This window comes from Schistocerca americana, chromosome 3, assembly GCF_021461395.2.
Source record: "Schistocerca americana isolate TAMUIC-IGC-003095 chromosome 3, iqSchAmer2.1, whole genome shotgun sequence".
Lineage (NCBI taxonomy): Eukaryota > Metazoa > Arthropoda > Insecta > Orthoptera > Acrididae > Schistocerca > Schistocerca americana.
In genome coordinates this window covers 551068961-551091103 of record NC_060121.1, presented here as the reverse complement: position 1 = coordinate 551091103, position 22143 = coordinate 551068961, and the positions used below count along the sequence as shown (strand labels likewise).

At 38.1% G+C, this 22143-nt stretch overlaps 1 protein-coding gene across 1 annotated transcript in view; it reads left to right on the top strand.

Moving 5' to 3' along the window:
• Nucleotides 1–2209: 2209 nt before the first annotated feature.
• LOC124606666 (splicing factor YJU2) overlaps nt 2210–22143 on the top strand; it is a 63138-nt gene continuing 43204 nt past the window's right edge. The window contains exons 1-3 of the mRNA XM_047138678.1: nt 2210–2342; nt 2450–2550; nt 11594–11705. Coding sequence (XP_046994634.1) covers nt 2319–2342; nt 2450–2550; nt 11594–11705 — 237 coding nt within the window. The 5' untranslated portion in view covers nt 2210–2318. The remainder of the gene's footprint in view (nt 2343–2449; nt 2551–11593; nt 11706–22143) is intronic.

Here is a 22143-nt window from a genome sequence, read left to right as displayed (position 1 = left end):
ACTGTACTTGAAAAAGATAAACACACTTATCAGCACTGGTGGAATGAATGGTTTAAATAAGTGTCTTACATAAACTGTTAATATGAAGACTTCTCACATTTTAGTTTTCATATAGTTACCAGTTTCATATTTCTATATTTAGCATCACCAGTCATATAAGCAACAATAAGAAGAAACGACAAAAATGGAAGCTGAAGAAGAAAATATTGAATAATAAAGTTTATGGAGGAGTTATTAAAATTGGAGGCTCACATAACAAGTCTTGCGAGAGTACACAAAGAAAATGTCAATCTACACTAAATTAAAGTGAGGATGTAGACGATTTTCACAGATACGGAGGGCAAAATTTCATTGACAGAAAGTTAGACCACCAAAAGCAAATATATTATCAAAACCTGATTCTGTTCGCTGAAATTCGTAGCTTTGTATCTGAATTTATCTATTTGACCATGTAAATCTCTTTTCCCATATGTATAAATTTATGGGACACATAGTCTTTTTGCCATTTGATTTAAGAACTTGCAAATACATCTCTTTTAAATTTTTGTAATAAATTGGATGTCTACAATTACTGCTACTATTGAAGATATAAACTACATTTTTTCATGCATAAGAAACCATTAAACAACATAGAAAATAAACAAATATCAATTATACATTTAACATGAAGTATTATGTTCTATTATAGGAAATATAACGATTTGCAGAAATCTCAGTTACGACAAGTTCGACTAACCCTATTAAGGTGTAATAGCCTGAAAACTTAAGACAAAGAATACCATGAATGCTCTATGTCTGTGTTGTCTATGGGGTATCCATCTGTATGTGTTTTTATACTACCTGATTATGGAGAGGCATAGGATTATATGTTTCATAAAATGGAGTGCTTGTGTTCGTTCTTCAGTTAACTGTTACAAAGACACTCATTTTAACAGTGCTTCAGTTATTTTTCCCAAAATACTGCTGAACAAAAACTCAACAAATTTCCATTGAGCTGTAAAGAAGTCCTGTTTGCTCTACATATAAAAAATGCAATGTTGCATATTTAACCAAAAGAAGAAGTGTTAGGTCTTAAGCTGCAATATTAACAATTTTATAGCTGAAATCAGTCTGCAGTAAAGAAAAAAACTGAGACATCTCCTTCTCATTAATGAGCTCTGGAGAAATTGACAAGTCGTTTTTGTTTTCTTGCTATGACGATAATGGAAGCGACTTTCCTCCAAACAGCTGGATTATATTTTGAATGTGTAAAGGACTTTTCTGAGTTAATTGGAACTGTGGTGTTGCCGAATCAGTATTGAATAAAGTGTAAGGAGGATGTGAAAGGACAAGCACAACTATAATTCTGCAGTATTGTAACCACATCTCTAAACAGATTCCTTAATGATAAATTGATGTATGAAACGTATCACCTGTGTAAATTCAGTTGTGCATTGTGCAAAAGGGAAAATAGGGTTCATTAATAGCTTACTTGAATTGTAAATCAGCTACATTCTACCTACAAATATTAGAATCCATCGCTGATAAATAAAACTGATGAATTCTGTATTTCTGATAACTAAAAAAGAATAATTCTTCATGTTTTCCCTATAAAAAGCTTTTAATTTAATATTTCACGTATGACTAACAATCTAGTTGCATGATGAGATTTGCGACTGCATGACATTTTTTGCAAACAAAATGTCAAGTTATTCTGGACAGAGGTTCGTCGGCAGCTGCAGGATATACTTTGTTTAATTAATTTGACAGCTGTCAGAACTATCATTCGTTCTTTACTGTTGATGATTTCCACTAGAATACGTAACAACTGAATAAAGTTATGAAACCATAATTCTAAGAGGTCACGTTAGCACAAATGGGAACATTATGTCTTATCTTTCGTATTTCTTACTTAACGAACATAGTGTCCTGTATATTCAAATCATATATCGTTATCACGGTGAACTGTTCAAATTTGTTTATATAATATCTTTATACCGACACTATTTGAATTGTTCATCTCAGCACCCTGACACGTACAATTTCAATGGAAAAATGATCCAGAGATGAACAACTACTAATACTACTGGTACATCGATTGGTACTACATTCTTAACAAAATAGGACTTCAATCCCAGTTTAACAAACTGATACACTTCACACCATGCTTCACAAAGTGCTTAGCGAGGTTACTAGCTCACTATTTTCATCTTTGGTTTGGCAAACGTGTCTTCCGCGCCGAGGAACTTTGCTGTGTTGTTTATGTTGATGAGAGTGTTGTTACTGTGCTTCTGTTTGTAAACAGTATATTGGGTTTTAACTAAGCAACACAAGCGAAAATGTCGGAAAGAAAAGTGTTAAATGTAGGTATCCGTAGTGAACGATTTGTTGTAAAATTGTATATTCGTCTAATGACAAATTAAATTGTTGACCAGCCATGAGTTCACTGATATGTAATTTGACTTTTCAGAAATATTATCCTCCGGATTTCGATCCGTCGAAAATCCCGAGGATGAAGATGCCAAAAAATCGTCAATACACTGTGAGACTTATGGCTCCATTTAATATGAGGTGAGAAACCATATCATAAGTTATAATGACTTCTCAGTGTGTTGATGTCTGTTCAGTCTTGTTTAGTAAGCCATTTATCTAAGTATGATATTATGTGTCTATTCATTCTTCGACGATTTTCATTGTATAGTTTTCGTCCGCTTACATGAACATGAATAGTCTGTTATAACATCCAAGTACTGTCAGTAAATTCTCTCATGAGGCGAAGCTCTATCACTACCTTATCTCAGTTTATGTTGGAATGAGTGACATACCATGTAACAACTGAAGGAAATATTGTGACTAATGGAATAGAGAAGAGATTTCACGACGGGAAAAAACTGCGAGGCCTTGTGCTACCAGTTTTCGTTCTGTGAATGGCAAGTCATTTTTGAGCAATCTGAGAAAATGTTAGTGAGAAAGTGCTCTAGAGGTCAGCAAAACAGTATTCCACATCTATTCCTAGTCTACAGGAAATTCGAGTTGTCTTCCAATCTCATATTTAAAAAACACTGCTGTGGACAGTTGGGTTTAGTCTGTCAGTGTTTGGAGGTTGTATGACACACGTCAAAGCTAGAATTATTCAGCCCATGCAGGTCAAGCGAACTGTATAGTGGTTAAGGCATTATGCTCACATTCGAAAGTTGTGGGTTGCAAATCCCTACCTAGCCCTTCAGATGTAGGTTTTGTGCGTTTTCTGTAAATTAATAAAATTGTTTATTGAATGGTTTCTTTGAAAATGAACACCCATTTTGTTTCCTACCCTTATTCAGTGTGAGCTTATGCTTCATCTCTAATAACATTAGCACCAGTATCAGGATGTTAAACTTAGTTATCTTCAGTATTCACCCATCCCTAATTTCCAGTAAATGCAAGTCAATAAGAATAATGTAATCAATATAATTGTGTCACACTGCATCAGTTAGTTGTGTCTCCTCAACCACTACTCCTATAACCGATCCTGGCAGGTGATGGTAGCTAGTATACTCCAGTTAAAATTGCTTTCTGATTGATGTTTCAGTGAATTGAGTGGTAGGTGCGAGCCACCAGTCAGTCTTAGTCCTTTCTCAAGCACCAAGTGCTTGCTGTGTTTCCTGTTTTGTGGGTAGGTGTGGCACCTTGTTAAGTGTGGCTGGCAATGCATCAGCAACAGTGCAATGCAATCTGTCAAGCACAAAGTAATTTTAATCAGAGTATAGTTAACAATGTGTTAAATTGATGTGTTGACTGTTTGCTTTTTTCTCAGAGTTTTCGGCGGACATTTGTGTAATGATTTTGCTGACTTCATCCAACACAAGTGACTGGGATTACCTAAGATTCACACTCCATTGCTTGTGGCAGACTAGAGTCAAACCCAGTTCTCGCATGTACTTTCTGCCCCAGTGTCTTTGAGACTTTCCCAGATCTGTACCATTAGTTCTCCCTCTGTTACCTGCAACGATCATTCACCGTAGGACGGGAATCCAGGATCTGTTTCTCTCGAGGTTTTCTGCTTTCTTGTTAAGAATATTGTCATGCTTACATAGGCATCCAGTTGTGGAGTAAAGAAGGGGCCCGTGCCCCCTCCTGGAATCTGGATATGGGATTTGTATTTGTTAAAATATTTTTGTGAATTTCTGGTAATGATTATGTGCTACTCTACTAAACTACACATTACAGAATTGTTGTTTCCATGAATTGATGATACCTTCTCAAGCTGTGTTGGGTGCAGCCCAGTGCCACCTATAGTCCAATGATCTCTGCAGTCCAGTTGTAAAAGCTGCACAGTAATGTTACAAACCTCAGATGAAGATTGCATTGATTCAGCTGTTGAATGTCAATACCAAAGGCCAATTTGAATGTGATTTTGCAATATTTCCCACATTTAACTAACCATATACAGGCCTTAGGCTACACTTTACACGATCAACTAAAAAAATAAAGCTTTCAAAACACATTCTGGTTAACTTAGCTGTGCCAGTCAACATTAAAAAATAGAAAACATGAAAGTAATGGAATAAAAGTAATAATGTGATCAGATGTGAAGTTTTGTGAAAGAACAAAGTGTAGTAGATGCCAACATAGTTGAATTTGTTGGTGTTGCTATGGTCTTCAGTCCAGAGACTGGTTTGATGCGGCTCTCCATGCTACTCTATGCTGTGCAATCTTCATCATCTCCCAGTACCTACTGCAACCTACATCCTTGTGAATCTGCTTAGTGTATTCATCTCTTGGTCTCCCTCTATGATTTTTGCCCTCCACGTTGCTCTCCAGTACTAAGTTGGTGATCCCTTGATGCCTCAGAACATGTCCTTCCAACCGATCCCTTCTTCTAGTCAAGTTGTGCAACAAATTTCTCTTCTGCCCAATTCTGTTCAGTACCTCCTCATTAGTTATGTGATCTACCCATCTAATCTTCAGCATTTTTCTGTAGCACCACATCTCGAAAGCTTCTATTTTCCTCTTGTCTAAACTATTTATCGTCCACTTCCATAGGCCTACATGGCTACGCTCCATACAAATGTTTTAAGAAGTGACTTTGTGCACTTAAATCTATACTCTGTGTTAACAAACTTGTCTTCTTCAGAAACACCTTCTTTGTCATTGCCAGTATACATTTTGTGTCCTCTCTACTTAGACCATCATCAGTTATTTTGCCCCCCCAGATAGCAAAACTCATATTACTACTTTAAGTTCCTCATTTCCTAATCTAATTCCCTCAGCATCACCCGATTTAATTTGACTACATTCCATTATCTTCCTTTTGCTTTTGTTGATGTTCATCTTATATCCTCCACTGCCCATTCCGTTCAACTGCTCTTCCAGCTCCTTTGCTGTCTCTGACAGAATTACATTGTCATCAGCAAACCTCAAAGTTTTTATTTCTTCTCCATGGATTTTAATACCTACCCCGAATTTTTCTTTTGTTTCTTTTACTGCTTGCTCAGTATACAGATTGACTAACATTGGGGATAGGCTACGACCCTGTCTCACTCTCTTCCCAACCGCTGCTTTCCTTTCATACCCCTCAACTGACTCTTATAACTGCCAACTGGTTTCTGTACAAATTGTAAATAGCCTTTCACTCCCTGCATTTTACCCCTGCCACCTTCAGAATTTTAAAGAGAGTATTCCAGTCAACAATGTCAAAAGCTTTCTCTAAATGCTAAAAATGCAGATTTGCTTTTCCTTAATCTATCTTCTAAGATAAGTCGTTGGGTCAGTGTTGCCTCACGTGTTCCTATATTTCTACGGAATCCAAACTGATCTTCCCTGAGGTGAGCTTCTACCAGTTTTTCCATTCGTCTGTTAAGAATTCGCATTAGTATTTTGCAGCCGTGACTTATTAAACTGATAGTTCGGTAATTTTCACATCTGTCAACACCTGCTTTCTTTGGGATTGGAATTATTATATTCTTCTTGAAGTCTGGGGGTGTTTTGCCTGTCTCATACATCTTGCTCACCAGATGATAGCATTTTGTCAGGACTGGCTCTACCAAGGCTATCAGTAGTTCTAATGGAATGTTGTCTACTCCTGGGCCTTGTTTCGACTTAGGTCCTTCAGTGCTCTGTCAAAAAAATTTCACAGTTGAATTAACCTAGTTATATTAACCTATTGTAAGGTTTATTCCCAGTTTCTCCACTTCTAGAAGCATTAATTTCTCAATTTTGGTTGGTTATTTTTGTTGACCTCGAACATGATTTGCTTAATTGCTCTGACTTTTTTTATAGGAGATCTTTAATTTTCTGTTCCTGCTTTATAGTACGAGCATTTTAACAAATTTTTTGTGAATATTTCATATGTAGCTTTATTTCATAACCCATTGGACATCGTGGATGTAATCATTTGAGGCTGTAATTTCTGGTTATTGAATCAAAAAGGTGGCATTCATATTCATGTTAGTAACAAAAAGATTTACTTTGCATATACTGTCAAAATGAGCTTATCATTTAGGTATCAAAGCCATCAACCTTCAAATTCTACTTGGATAACTAGTTGTCATTTGAAGTAGGAAACATTTTCTATCCTTATTGTCATATTTAGTTATTGGGGCACACCACATGTTCAGATAAACACACTCAGTTTTATCAAAACTGTCAATTTTAAAAATTTTGCCACACCTTGAAAGAATTTCAGGAATAATAAGATGTCTGATACCACCCAGCAGCCTAGACCCTTGACGTCATCAGCACGGTTGTTTGTTCTTACACGCTATGGTAACTATCATGTCACGCAATAATAAACGACATCACAGTATAACCTATAATCCAGTTCTTTCAAATAGGAATATCAGTCTCATGGGATGACCATGGAAGTTAGGGGTTTGTGCAGGGTCAAACAAAGTAAGAACATTCATAACAAGATGTACATAGCAAAACAAACAGCCCATGATACCACAGATATCACTCCAAAGACTGGTAATTAAAAAATTGCTCCAAAAGCCAGTATCAAAACCTTCATGTTAACTGCGTAGCTCAGCTGAAACCCACATTATCAACAATCCATAGCTCACACATCTAATTATTATCAAAAACCAACTTCACCAAAATAACTATAACACACTCCACATTTCCCCACCAGTATCAGCTAATAAATCTGAACTGTAGCTAACAACCCATCTGACTGTTCATAAAAAATTTACTTCATCAATTTTGATCTCAAAGAAAATTTCACACATGCGCACACACACACACACACACACACACACACACACACACACACACACACACACACACACAAAATAACAACCATTAATGAAACCCATATGTACTTAATCTACATACATACTCTGCAAGCTACCATGGCTACCATGTAGTGCCTGACAGAAGGTACCATGTGCCACTATTAGTCATTCCCCATCCTATTCCACTCGCAAATAGGGCAAGAGAAAAGTGACTGTCTGTATACCTATGTATGAGCTCTAATTTCTCTTATATTCGTAGGGCTTATGTGAACTGTGTGTTGACGGCAGCAGAATCATCCTTCAGCCAGCTTCAAATGCCATTTCTCAAAGTTTTTGAAATGTGGTCTTCCCTCCAGAGATTCCTATTTCACTTCACAAAGAGTCTCCATAATACTCACATGTTGATCGAACCTATTGGTAACATGTCTAGCAGCCCCTTTAATATTACTTGGGGTGAATTCCAAACACTCGAGTAGCACTCAAGAATAGGTCACACTAGTGTTTTGTTCATGATTTGCTTTACAGATGATCTATACTTCCCTAAATTCCCCCAGAAAGCAGAATTCAACCATTCGCCTTCCCTGCTACCCTCCTTATGTGATTCTTTCATTTTATATCACTTTGCAATGTTACACCTAGATATTTACTAATGCTGTATTAGAACATTGTGGAATTGTTTTTCCTGCTTGTCTGCACTAACTTAGGTTTTTCAACTTTTAGAGCTAGCTACCATTTGTTACAGCAACTGGAAATAAGTCATCTTGTATCCTCCTACTGTCACTCAAGTGACACCACCTTCTCACACATCACAGCATTATCGAAAAAAAAGCCACAGATTGATGCCCACCCTGTCTATCAGCTCATTTACGCATGAGTAAATAGAGAATAAGAGCGGTCATATCACACTTCCCTGGGGCACTCCTTATAGTGCTCTTGTCTCTGATGAACACTAGGTTGTATTATTTAAGAAGTCTTTGAGCTACTCAATATCTGGGAAGTTATTCTGCATGGTCACACATTTGTTAACAATCTGAAATGGGGTGCCATGTCAAATGCTTTCTGGAAATGTAGGAATATGGAATCTGCCTGTTGCCCTTCATCCATGGTTCACAGGATATCATGTTTGAGAAAAGGACAAGCTAAATTTCATGGGCAATGCTTTCAAAATATGTGCTGATTTGCGGACAGCAGTTTCTTTTTTTTCAAGGAAATTTATTAAATTCAAATACAGAATACATTCAAAAATTCTGCAGCAAACCAATGTTAAGGATATTGATCTGTAATTTTGGGTGTCAGTTCTTTTACTCATCTTGAACACATCAGTCACCTGTGTTTTTTTCAAATCACTTGAGACTTTGTGCTGGGTGAGAGATTTGTTATATATACAAGCTACGCCAATGCCATATAGTACTCTCTGTAAAACCGAACTGGTATTCCATCCGGATGTGGCGACTTATTTGTTTTGAACTATTTGAGTTGTTTCTCTAAGACAGGGATGCCTGTTGCTATGTTCTTCATATGGTAGACTGTATGAAAATCCATAACAATCATGTGTGGCAGATTTCTTAATCGTGAAATTTAATTCATTTTGCTGACTTCTGTTGCCACACCTGACTGATCAACAAATGACCGCGTAGAAGCCTTTGACTCGGTTGGCGATTTTTATGTAGGACCACAATTTTTTCTGGTTCTCAGCAAGATCTTCTGCTAAGGTATGACAGTGATGGTTGTTGTATGTTTGCTTATCAATATTTTTAAGGCACACAAATATCTACCAACATTTTCCACTCATCGTTTGTGCATTCTCTTTTAAACCGAGAGTGCAACAGTCTCTGCCACTGCAGGAATTCCGGAATTTTTTATTAAACCACAGTAGAGTTTTTCCATCTTTAATCTACTACTTGCCACAGAATTCTCCACAGTGCAGCTTTTACAGTCTTTTTAAACTTTTCCCATAATTCTCTATGTCCATAAACCTTGAACTAAATTGTGCCCATTCAGTAACTAAGTGGGATGCTAACAACATGCTTATCTTTTCTTTTCAATAAAAATACTTTCATGGCCTTCTTGATGGATTTATTAACTTCACTAACCATCAACACTATTATGACGGCATGGTCACCAATCACTGTCTGTATACTGACGCCACTGATAAGGTCAACCTATTTCCGTAGTATGTGGACTGTCAAGCTAGCTGATAAAGATTGTTTTTGGAAAAAGTGTTCAAAAGTACTTTCTAAGACTGCCTATCCATACCACCTGCAATGAATCTATAATCTGCTTCAGATACTCATTCCTGGTTCAAGACTCAGCAACTGTGGTCAGTTTCAATAGTTCCGTGCACTGTTGCCACTTCACACATTGTATCATAAGGCCATATGACTGGATAAATTTAATTGTAGTTGCCGTATCATCACCCATAGGCCTAGTGGTGACTAACATGTGACTCATAAATTGTGCTGTAAAGTCTTTAACCACAAAATTTCCAACTTTTAACAACATGTTGAACTGAAAATTCGAAGACCGAAAACAAAAGAGTAGCCAGCTAATGATGTTAAAATAACTCACTGGCAAGCCAATAAAAACAAATTTTCAAAACACTGAGTAACGTTAACATTGAGCATTAAGTCCAATGCCTCACCAACATCACTCCCATCGAACTAATAAACTAAGATATTCAGTGCTAGAGAGGGCCACTACGGATGACAAATCGCCATCTCCAAAAACAATACATTCCAAATACTTCACATAACACAACATAGCTTGCACCACTGTTCAAAGCTGGCAGGTGGTATAGCACATTTCAGTGGAATCAAAATTTCTGCAGGCACCATTGCATTCTTATAAATTTTGAAATTTTGACAGCTCTCTGAACAAATGGAAATGGTAGCTCTCCTCCACAGTAAGCACATGTGTGGCAATAAATTTTATTCCTTGGTTCATTTTACACACCACATGCTCTGCCACAGCCTTCAGTACTGTTTGTGTTTGATTATCCTGGTATTGATGGAGCATCCAGTCATTCCAACATAGATTTTTCCCGTTCCTCCTGATTCACATAGTACACAAGTTTATCCTTTTCAACACAAACTGATTTTTTTGATCAGTTTGTTTAATAATTTCCTTGTGTTTGTGCAATATACAACCAATTCTGTCTTCCTGGGAATTTATGGCAATATCTCCATTTCATCTCCTGACTTGCCATTTTGCCAGATGTTAGGTTTTGTGACACTTTGTATATAACTGGTGGAGTGCCCATTGTTCCTCAGAATGCATTCTAAGTGTTTCATTTCGGAACCGAGGTGCTGCAGCTACAAGTGTGTTAATCATATCTCTTTTCTGCAGAAAATGATTTGAAAGTTTGTACATGTGTGTTGATTTCCAATGCATGTTTTGTCCTGGATTGTCACCATTCCTTGTAACCAGCACATCTGGAAAGGATAGATGTTGATCCTTTTCTACCTCCATAGTACATTTAATGTTTTCATGGAGACTTTGTCAGATGTCTTAGGAAGTCACCTAGATGTTCCTCACTAGGGTTGCCCACAATAAAGGTGTCTCAACGTACCTGGACTACATCTTAGCTTTGCAAGGTGTCAAGTACAGCATCTGTCTTTCAAAAGGCTTCAGGAAGAAATTGACAACCACTGGACTAATTGGACTACCTGTGGCAATGTCTTCTAGCCATTTGTAGAAATCACCATTCAACATGAAGTAGCACTTGATAAAACTTGTATGAAACAGTTTGATGATGTCCTGTGGAAAAATGGAAGCAATGTGCACTAGAAAGTTATTGAGTGGCACATTGGTAAACAAAGAATCAACATCAAAGTTGACCAGGAAGTCGTTTGGGCAAAGTCATAGTTTCTTCATTTTTTCAATGAAATTTCCTTATTCCTTTCTGTATGTGTCAGTCTTTCCCACATATTTATGAAGCAGATTGGCCAAGTTTTTAGCTACTTTTTACATCGATGAACCAAGAGCACTTACAATCAGCCTCAATGGTACACCATCTTTGTAGAGTTTTGGTAACCCATATAGCTTATGTGGTGGGGTTTTCATGTTGTGTAGGTTCCTGTGTATGCCTGCCTGGAAAGAAGATGCTTTGATTAACTGACCTGCAATGTCAGATTATGTGGAATATGAATTGGTTATTGTTGTTAACTCACATGATCAGCAGTAGAGCTATAAATTTGTTAGCCACTACAAAGTTCCAATTTCACCACAAAATTTCTGTGTAAGGCCACAACAACAAAAAATTACAAGGGTTTTCATTGGAAGATCAGTGTGAGAAATTTGATTTTTTTTTTACAAAGAAAAATTTTAGTTTATGATTTTTTTTTTACAAAGAAAAATTTTAGTTTATCATATTTATCTTCTGTCATTTGTTTTATTAAAAGGTGTGTTACTTGTGGAGAGTACATCTACAAGGGAAAAAAATTCAACGCGCGAAAAGAAGATGTTGAAGGAGAGGATTATCTAGGAATAAGGATCTACAGATTTTACATAAAGGTAAATGTTTTCCACATCTTTGTAACAGTCATTTAATTATATACTCAATTTATTATAAATTATGTATTTCTGATTTATTGTTTACAGCAGATGTAACACTCATTTAATTATATATTCAGTTTATTATAAATGATGTATTTCTGATTTATTGTTTACAGGAGAAGTAAGTTCACACATTGTATCAGTTTTAGTTATAATTGTCCATATTAGACGTGAACAACTTTTCCCAACTCGTGTTAAAGAAAATTGCTACTGTAATCTGTACCTGTTAATGCATGTTACTTTACACTCATAAAGTATTACAAACACTGATCTTCTTTTTCTTTTTGTTTATGCCTGCTTAGGACCACAAGGCTTGCTTTGATGCTTTACATGGGTCTTCTGTTTCTTCTTCGCCCAGAAAGCTTTCATTTTCTGACTGCGAGCAAGCTTCTTCTCCTCTGTCCACTTTAGTCTGCTGGTTCCTGTGCTCGTTTTGCTGGTAAGAGACAATGGGAATATCCCTTGTAGAATGATTTGCCAGAATTTCAACTGGCCCTGTATGGTTTCTAATGGAATTTCAAGTTGCTCCAGGTCTGATTTCACTGTAGTAATCCGTTTGTTCTTAGAGGCTTTCCTACTACCTGTCATGGTGAAGATTCTATTTGTGAGTCTACAGGGGTTCATGTGGGTCAAACGTCCTTAGAAGGCCAGTCATCTTCTCCTCATAGATGTGATTATGTTTTCATAGAGATAGTACAGCTCACTATTGTGTTTGATCTAGTAGTTGCCATCCTCTTCTCTTGTTGGTTCTAGTAGTCTCCTTAGGATTTTATGTTCCTTGAGCTCTAGTTTCCTAAGTGGGCCCTTGCTGGTCATCAGGAAGCATTCAGAGGCATGCAGTACAAGGGCCTTTCTGCTGAGTTGTAATGTTTGAGTTTAGGGTTCTTGGAAAGGTACTTGGAGACGTAAATACTCTTGCAGGAGTGGTAGACCCTCTCCAATTTGTCACGTCTGGCATATACTCATTTGGTGAAACCCACTCTCCTAAATATTTCACTGCGGAGGCTTAGAGAATGTGTTGCCCTCTAGTGGAATTGCAGATGGGGCTCCTGTGATGTTACTAATTTACTCAGTTCGTTGTATACTGACCTTCAAACTGGTCATAGCTGCAATGTTGCAGAGCCTCTGTAGTTGGTGAGTAGCCTCATTTATATTGTGAGGCAGAGTACATTGAGGTTATTCTTGTTGTATCCAAAAAATGGTTCAAATGGCTCTGAGCACTATGGGACTTAACATCTGAGGTCATCAGTCCCCTAGAACTTAGAACCACTTAAACCTAACTAACCTAAGGACATCACACACACCCATGCCCGAGGCAGGATTAGAACCTGCGACCGTAGCAGTCACGCGGTTCCGGACTGACGCTCCTAGAACCGCACGGCCACCGCAGCCGGCTGTTGTATCCAATCTTCATTCCAGTTCCCGATGGTAGTGTGCAAGTCCATTCCCTGATATTCTTCTTCAGTACACTTTTGAAAAGTATGCATGAGAGGTCATCACCTTGTCTAACTCCTGTTTGAATGGTGAAACTCTCAGAGAGCTTACTGTGGAGGTGATGTTCCTCAGAAGGGTCTTGTTTAATGTGCTGTTCTTCTCATGTAGCCCAACTTCTCATAGGGAGGAGATCAAGGTCTGCCTACCTATCAAATCATGTGCCTTTTGAAGATCCCACTGGATGGCTACCCAGGTATGTCTGCTGTGACTCTGGTATTAAAGATGGTCTGGACATTTTGTATTTGCTCTGTGCAAGATCTACTAGCTTGAAAGTTGGCCTGATATTCATCAAGTTGGTTGCTAACTTCATAAGCAAGGTGGTGTGGTGTTGTGGGATCTTGTCCAGTGTTTCTTCAGTCTTTATTGTCTAACTGAAACTTCCCATCAGGTGTGCAAACAGAGGCTGTGTACCATGTGTTCTCCAGTTTGTCCCCCCAATGGATGTCTCCTGTGTTATTGTTCTTTAAGACCTCCTCTTCTTGTTGTATCAGAGATGTGGTGTAGTTTCTCTTGGAATTACAGATGGTGTTCACTTTCTTTGTGTTAAAAAAAACCTGGTGGTTTGGATCTTTCTTTCACTTGATCCAGGCTCTGTGCCTTTTCTCTATATCCTGGTCGGAGTCTGTGTTTCACCAGGGATACTTGCCTTTGTTGGATGAGGCAGGGGTGGTTGCTTGTGTGGCATACAGTAGAGCTTTTCTGTAAGTTGGACCACTCCTGTTATTGTGTGTTTTTCCTTATGGAAGGTACAGTCCTCATCATTCAGTTGTAATGTGTTGAATTTCGTCATCTTAGAGCTCTTTATGATGTTAGGTGATTTGCTCAGTGGTTGTAGATTGGTCTTTACCAGGGAGAGGTAATGGTCAAAGTGTCTAGGTTAGCTCCTCTGAGCACATGGACAAACTGTGTCTCCCTGTGGTACCTCCTATCTACAGCTACACCCAACAGAGATTTGGACTCTTCCAGGTCTTGGACTTCTTGGGTAGGTGTTTGAAAAGCGGTTGATGTTAGCACCATGTTATACTTCTCACAAAAGTCTATAAGGTGCTGTGCATTCCTGTTGGTCCTCTTGTGAGAGGGATAGTAGCCAACTATTCTCTGATATTTTCATTCTTTGGCAACTTTTGCTTTGAAATCATCCATAAGCAAGGTGGTATGGTGTTGTGGGATCTTGTCCAGTGTTTCTTCTAGAGTGCTCCAGTAGTGTTAAGGTACTTCTGGGTTTTCCTTGTTAGTGTCATTTTTAAGTGTATGAAAGTTCACTGTAGGTGCATGTTGAGGTCCTACCATCAGGCGAAGTAAAACCTGTTAAATGATTGATCATTCTTTGATGTACAGCTAAACCAGTACCTAGGTATGGGAGTTCCTTTATCACTCTGATACGTGGTTTCCCTTTGTAGATCCTGTACCCTGTACAAACATTGTCATTTAATGGATACATGAAATGTATTCGTAATTGTGAATATGGACAACCATTAGTTGAAATTGAATCACAACAATGAAAATTTGTGCCAGATTGGGACTCGAACCTGGATTTCCTGCTTATTGTGAGTGTTCACCTTACCATTAGACTATCTGAACACAACTCAGGGTCAGACCCAAACTTCCATATGTCATCAAGAGTAAGGCGACTGCTCACAGTAAGTGGGAAATCCGGGTTCAAGTCCCAGTGTGGCACAAATCTTCATTGTCATACCGGTATATAGCTGATGGTTGACCATATTTGCAACTGTGGATACATTTCATGTGTTTCATAATGACTGTAATCGCTGCAATGCCTATATACAATGTTGCAGTGCCTGTATTGTTCAGAAATATGATGCAATGTTCCTTTAGACATGCAAGGCTGCCCAAAGGAACGTTGCATCATACTTCTGAACAACAAAGGCGTAGCAGTATCATATTTGACAAAAACTCTTCCATTGCTTCTTCTAAGAAACATTCCCCCCCCCCCCCCCCCCCAGAAGGAAGATATGAGTTTTAATACTCTACTTCTAATTTTTTTCTTTTTTCCCTAAACTCACATAAACATGTAATATATGTTTTAAGATAGCTTTAACATTCTTTTTATATGAAATGTGTCAAATTATTTCCCAATATAATACATTTTCCCAGTGCATACATGGCTCAGTGTTCAGATGGCCATCAAGAAACAAAGAGTGTCAATACAAGAGATGCTTATTTTAATTGACATACGATTGAGAATTACGTATGTGCAATTTACATTACAATAGTAATATTTCATGGATCCCAGGGAGAATGGTCTTCGGGATGTGGAAAGAAGTCAGGCATGTACATTTATTTTTATTCCAGCACAAAAGAGTGAAATGACATGACATTACTGTATACAGTGCTAATTCTAATTATACCTTAGCCAAAACATTAAACATAAGAGCTTCTGTGAAGATATTGTTCAAAGTGGAGTAAAATAGGTTGCCCAGTAGAAAATTCTTTAATTCAGTTGTAAACTCCACTTCATCATCTACATAACATTTAATCTGCTCTGGTAAGTCATTGAATACATGTGTACCTATGCATCTGACTTCTTTCTGTTCTAATGTTAACTCCCTTGAGATCTTTGTAGAGTTTGTTCTTGGTTCTAATGTCAAAAGTTGCCACAAATTCAAGGACCAGATAGAGGAGTCAAAATACTACAACTGTGGAATAGTAATGTGTGCTTTCTGTGTACATACAGTTGGAAGTGACTATATGGAACACATGCTCATTTTTCTGTGCAAGTACATGATATACCTGGTGCTCCATGTATCAAGTGTTGAGCTGGAAGGGAAGGTCCAGTTGCATGATGCGGGATAACCTCACTTTCCTGACATGACCTTCCCTTTTGTGTGTGTGTGTGTGTGTGTGTGAGTGTGAGTGTGAGGGGTGGTGGTGCAGCACTTTCCAATGAAGACATACTTCTTGTTCTCTGCAAAGATGTTATAACTATACAGAATGTGGTGGTCACTATGTTGAACATCCTCTGTAATGTACAACACTGTTGAGTAAACAGTACATTATCTTTGCTGAACTTAAGAAGTGTGTGCATTGATTGAACTTTTTCCCTGGATTACTTTCAAAGCTATAAGTTCCTATTCAAAAGTTGTTGTACTTCAACTCCTCTATTAGCTCCTTTAATTTGTGCACATCTTTTTGGATAGTTGGCAAAATACCTAGATTTTTGAATAGGTCGCTGCAGGATGTTCTTGAATTTACACCAATTATAATTCTTGTAACACACTCCTGTATTCTGAAAATAACCTCAGTTTCCACAGAAAATGACTCCATAACTCATTAGTGAATGGAAACACACAGAGAAAACTGCTTTGTTTATTTTTAAATAGTCTACATTAGTAATCATGCACACTGCATACATTGCTGATCCAAGATGCTTCATTAACTCTAGGCAGTGGGTTTTTCTATCAGTGTTGTGATGTATCTGTAGCCATAAAGCTTAATACTTTCTACTGCTTGTATTTGATTGATTGAGAAACTTATGTTTATAGCTTTTGGACTCTGTGAGGGGTACTGAATTGTATGTATTGAGTCAAAATTCTGCAATAATCCACTTGCCTTGTATCATCTGTTGATATTTTCTAATATTTCATTAGCTACCTTTTCAGTAAGAGGACAGGTGCTGTTGTTTATTCATATTCATGTATCATTTGAAAAAATTACAAATTTTGCATCTTCTGAAGCTGCAATTGGAAGATCATTTACTTATACTCTAAGACAAAACAACACTACACACTTTGAAGGAATTATGATAATGGGACAGAAATTGGTAGATGTGATGTACATGACAAGAAAAACAAATGATTATGATTTCAGAAAAATGGGATTGTGTATTCAACTGAAAGAGCTTCACAAATTGAGGATGTCAGTGGTGCATTGGTCCACCTCTGGCCCTTATGCAAGCAGTTATTCGGCTTGGCATCGTTGTTGAATGTCCTTATGAGGAATATCGTGCCAAATTCTGTCCAATTGGCATGTTAGATCTTTAAAACCCTGAAATGGTTGGAGGGTCCTGCCCATAATGCTCCAAACATTCTCAACTGGGGAGAGATCTGCTGACCTTCCTGGCAAAGGTAGAGTTTCATAAGCACAAAGACAAATAGTAAATACTCCCACTGTGTGTGACTGTGCATTGTCCTTCTGCAATGTAAGCACGTTGCCATGAAGGGCAACAAAATGGGGCATATGATGTTGTCAACATACTGCTGTGCTGAAAGTATGCTGTGGATGACAACCAAAGGGCTCTTGCTATGAAATGAAATGGCACCCCAGACCATCACTCCAGATTGTCAGACCATATTGCGGGTGCCAGTCAGGTTGGTTCCCACTGCTGTCCAGTGTGTCTCTAGACATATCTTTAGCCTGGAACCTCATTAACTGAAATAAAATTGTTTTCATTGGTGAGTACCGCTTTGAAATTAGCCCCAATGATCAGTGAAAATGCATGTAGAGATGCCCTGGACAATGTTGGGTACCAAGCTGACTGTTGCCTGCCATATGGCCGACTACCAGGAGTAATGGCCTGGGGTGCCATTTCATTTCATAGCAAGACCCCTTTGATTGTAATCTAAGGCACCCTTTCAGCACAGCAATACATTGACAATATTCTATGCCCTCCTTTGTTGCCCCTCATGACAAACCATGCTAGACTTACATTTCAGCAAGATAATACCTGCCCGCACGTGGCGAGGGGTTCAGGCTTGTCAAACCTCACCTTGGCCAGCAAGGTCCCTGGATTTCTCCCCAGTTGAGAATGTTTGGAGCATTATGGGCAGGACCTGCCAACCATCTTGGGATTTTGATGATCTAATGATCCAGTTGGGCAGAATTTGGCACAGTATCCCTCTTGCGAACATCCAACAACTCTGCAGTCAATTCCTAATCAAGTAACTATGAGGCCCAGGGATAGAACAACACATTATTTGAGAAGCTTTTTCTGTTGAATGAATCATCCAGATTTACTGAAATTGTAATCATGTGTTTTTACATGTACATCACATCTGCCATTTTCCATTTCATTCATGTAATTTCTTTATTGTACATCCTTTTTTATGTCAGAAATAACAAAAGACCCAAAATTGAACATGCCTGATTGTTTAATATTCTGAGTGCCTGTCATCATGTGGCTCACATGGAGCTGAAATAAATTGTTTTTTGTCATTCAGATGGGATAAAAACAATAAACATGCTGTGCCTAAATGTTCTGAAATATTTTACTTTGCATTAGGTTAGTAAGGTTCCACTATCAAAATCTTTAGCCAGCTCAGAAAATATTTCCAATGGCAGCAGTTTCTGATCTATTGATTCTAGTTTATCATCTGTCAAGGTAAGTATAGCCTGTTCCGTTGACAATACTTTTTGAAATCACAGTTGTTTGCTGCTGAGTATGTTTTTCTGCACTTAGTGTGTACAGAGTAAATTATCTTCTTAAAAATTTTGGAAAAGAAGGGCAGTAAAGAAATGTGTTGGTAATTCTAATGTATCTTCTCGTTTCTTGTGAAATGGTTTGACGGTAGCCTGTTTGAGTCACTGTGGGAAGTATAACTGCAAAAAGAGTCATTCACAATAAATCAGTATGTTACTAAGGTTAGCTGAACAACATTTCATTATGTTACTACTGCTTTCATCAGAGTACTTGAACACTTTTTTTTTTTAAAGAAAAGAAAATAACATCAAGAACTTCTTTTAGAGATGTTGGATGAAATTCAGTTTTGTCAAACTTTTTTGTGCAATTTTAGGATTATATTTGATTAGTCCATTATTAATGATTGCAGAAATGTCTTCAGTTTCTTGATTTGTATGTTTCATCTCATTTTTTACCATGTTCCGTCCTTTTATCTTGATTGTACACATGTTTTGATGCTCTGATGGCACAGTTTGTACTGTGATTTAACCCTTTCATCATCTGTGCCCCTTGAAGCGAAGAGGAAGTTACTCTTAGTTGTGGATGATATTCTGATCCCATTTGTAATTCAGGGTTTAGGTTCATTTATTTGCTTCCACCAGTTAATTTCACAGGAAAACAGTTTTGAAAGAAGCCAATGACTAAGATGCAGAATACATTACATTTTTCATTTACACCAGGGGGTGAAACTTTAGTTTCTCCCAACATACGAAATATTCAGACACATTATGGGAATGTAGCCTGGTGACATCTCCAACGAACACCAATATTTCAACAGAAGCATATTTTCAAGGCACAAATGTAGGGAGAGAGAACTTTACAAGGAAATTAAAAATCTCATTATGTGGTGCATAAGTAGAAAGATAACACACACACACACACACACACACACACACACACACACACACAGTAAATGATATGTGTCATTTATAGGAAGCCAACTCACAGTGATTTGTATGTTCAGGCTGATAGTTGTTATCTTCCACCATGAAGGAGTGCTTCATACATTGGTTCATAGAACCCACATCATCTCAGACCTTGAACGTTTATAAGCTGAGTTAGTGCACCTCGAAATCACCTTTTGCTCTTATACTGAAAGACAGAGCAGGTGTGTTGCATTATTGACCAATCATGGATCAGCAGAGTGTTGAAAATAACAAGGTGGCACTTAAGTCCAAGGCATTTTTGCCTTGAACAGTTAGCATTTTGCATAGGATTGGACATATTCTACAAGAACACAGTGTGAAGTGTGTTTTTTGCCCACCATTGAAGATTAGTGTGTGTGTAAAGGATGATCTAAAGTTGCGTAAGGTGGGTGTTTACCGTATCCCTTGCAATTGTAGTGTGTCATACATTGGTCTGTTCATCAAGTCCATGGAGGACATGTGATAATCATAAGTGTCGCATAGACTTCCAATACCTAACAAATCGGCTGTTAAACTTTTCCAATGTATAGCAGAGTGTGCTCTGACATGAAACTTTCTCGCTGATTAAAACTATATGCTAGAATGAGACTCAAACTTGGAAACTTCGCCTTTCGTGGCCAAGTGTTTTAGAGCACTTGCTCTTCAGCACACAGTTTCAATCTGCCAGAAAGTTTTAAGTCTGCTATTGCTAAACTTTACCTTGGCACTGATCATCTTTTGGAATATAACAATACAGAGATTTTAGTGTGCATTTCCAGCAATTGGGATATTGTCATTAATGATGCAGTTGAGATTAAATTAGAAAATTACCATATAAACAGAGAGAGAAGTTTTTGCTTTAATTCTGCTTAGAATCCTGCTCTCTCCCTGATCAAACAACAGAGGGACAGAGCTAATTCTGCTTGCTCATCCATTGGTAATTAATATTTGTTACCACTAACGCTGTTGGTCATCTTCGGTTGTATGGTGGCACTAATTGTTTGCAGTGTCTGTGTTGTCTTTCTGCATGTGTCCCCATATTGAAGTTTTAAATTTCTGTGCACAGCACTCCCTCATTACATTTGTGGCTTGAAAAGACCAGATATTCACCAATCGAAATATTGGGGTTGTCGAAGATGTCACCCGGCTACATTCTCTTAAGTTGTTTGTACACCCAGGGATCTTGTGCACATTTTTCCAGTTTGCATTTCACAAATACTTCATGAATTTCACAGTTAATTTTTCATTTATTAGCCTTGTAGTTTAGCAGTTATTTTTGTCATGCTCTCTGATGTCGAATGTCAGCAGTTGACTATCAAGGGCTGAGAAGCCGTTAAATATTAAATTACACTGTGACTTTGTGGTCTCAGTGAATCTATAAAAATGTTGTCAATAGCAGTGTTACTGGTTCCAACCAATCTACACCACAGCCGTGGACATCCACATATTACCCTCCTATGCCAATCTCTTTATGGGCCATCAAGAGGGACCCTCAGTAGGCACCCAAAACCCCAAACACCTTGTCTGGTTTAGATTCATTAAAGATACCTTCATGATATGGGCATAGGACCAAAATCCTCTCTATCTCTGCCTATGTCAACCCATCTATTGATCAACAGTACCTGCATTTTGATAGCTGTCATTCCTTCCACACACACACACACACACACACACACACACACACACACACACACACACAAATAAAAAAGTAAATTAAAAAAAAATTAAAAAAAAAAATCCGCTCCCAAGTAGTCTGGCCACCTGTGCATCCCTCATCTGCAGTGACAGGAATTCTTTCACCCACTATGCTCACTCATTAAGGCATTGCCAGACAGGCACTATCTCTCAAACCTAGTCCACAGATGGATCTCCCTCGCCATAACCTCACAAACCCTAAGCATCCCACAATCCCCCAGAAACAGCTGCAGAGGAGCATCTTCATCACTCAGTATCATTCTGGACTGGAGCAACTGAACTATGTGCAGGAAGGACCAGTTGTGAAAGTAGCCATGTCATGTACTGTCTCCGCCGCAATTTCTGTAATGCATTGTACGTGAGCATGGCCACCAACCAACTAGCTACCCGAATGAATCTTTTGTAAAAAGTTTTATTTTTAGGTGTCAGTCATCTGACTGGTACTCTTCAAGGATGAGTGCTTGAATTCATATGCTCAGCAGCAGAGTACTGTATGCCTTTCTGGCTTAATAGTCCACACATAAAAAGGTAGATGTGCAACAAAGTGAAACCATGCACATTATGTGGGTGAATGTGATTTACTCCCACGTACTGGTTGTCTATCTTGAGCCACAGTCCATCTCCTGATACCAGGTGGAAGAGCATGTTTCATTGTGAATACCAAAAAATTGCTGATAAAACTGACCTTCCATAATTGAACCATGTATTCCCAGCAGAGTGATAAAGACTAAGATCAAGACAGCCCATTGTTATCACTGTCAGGACTCTCACAGAAATTAAATTCAATACCACTGAGGAACAGGAACGCTGCTCGCAACAAAACTGTCCTCCACAATGCCTGAAACTGCCCTGCATGCATAAGAAACCCCCTGGATTTGAGCAACCT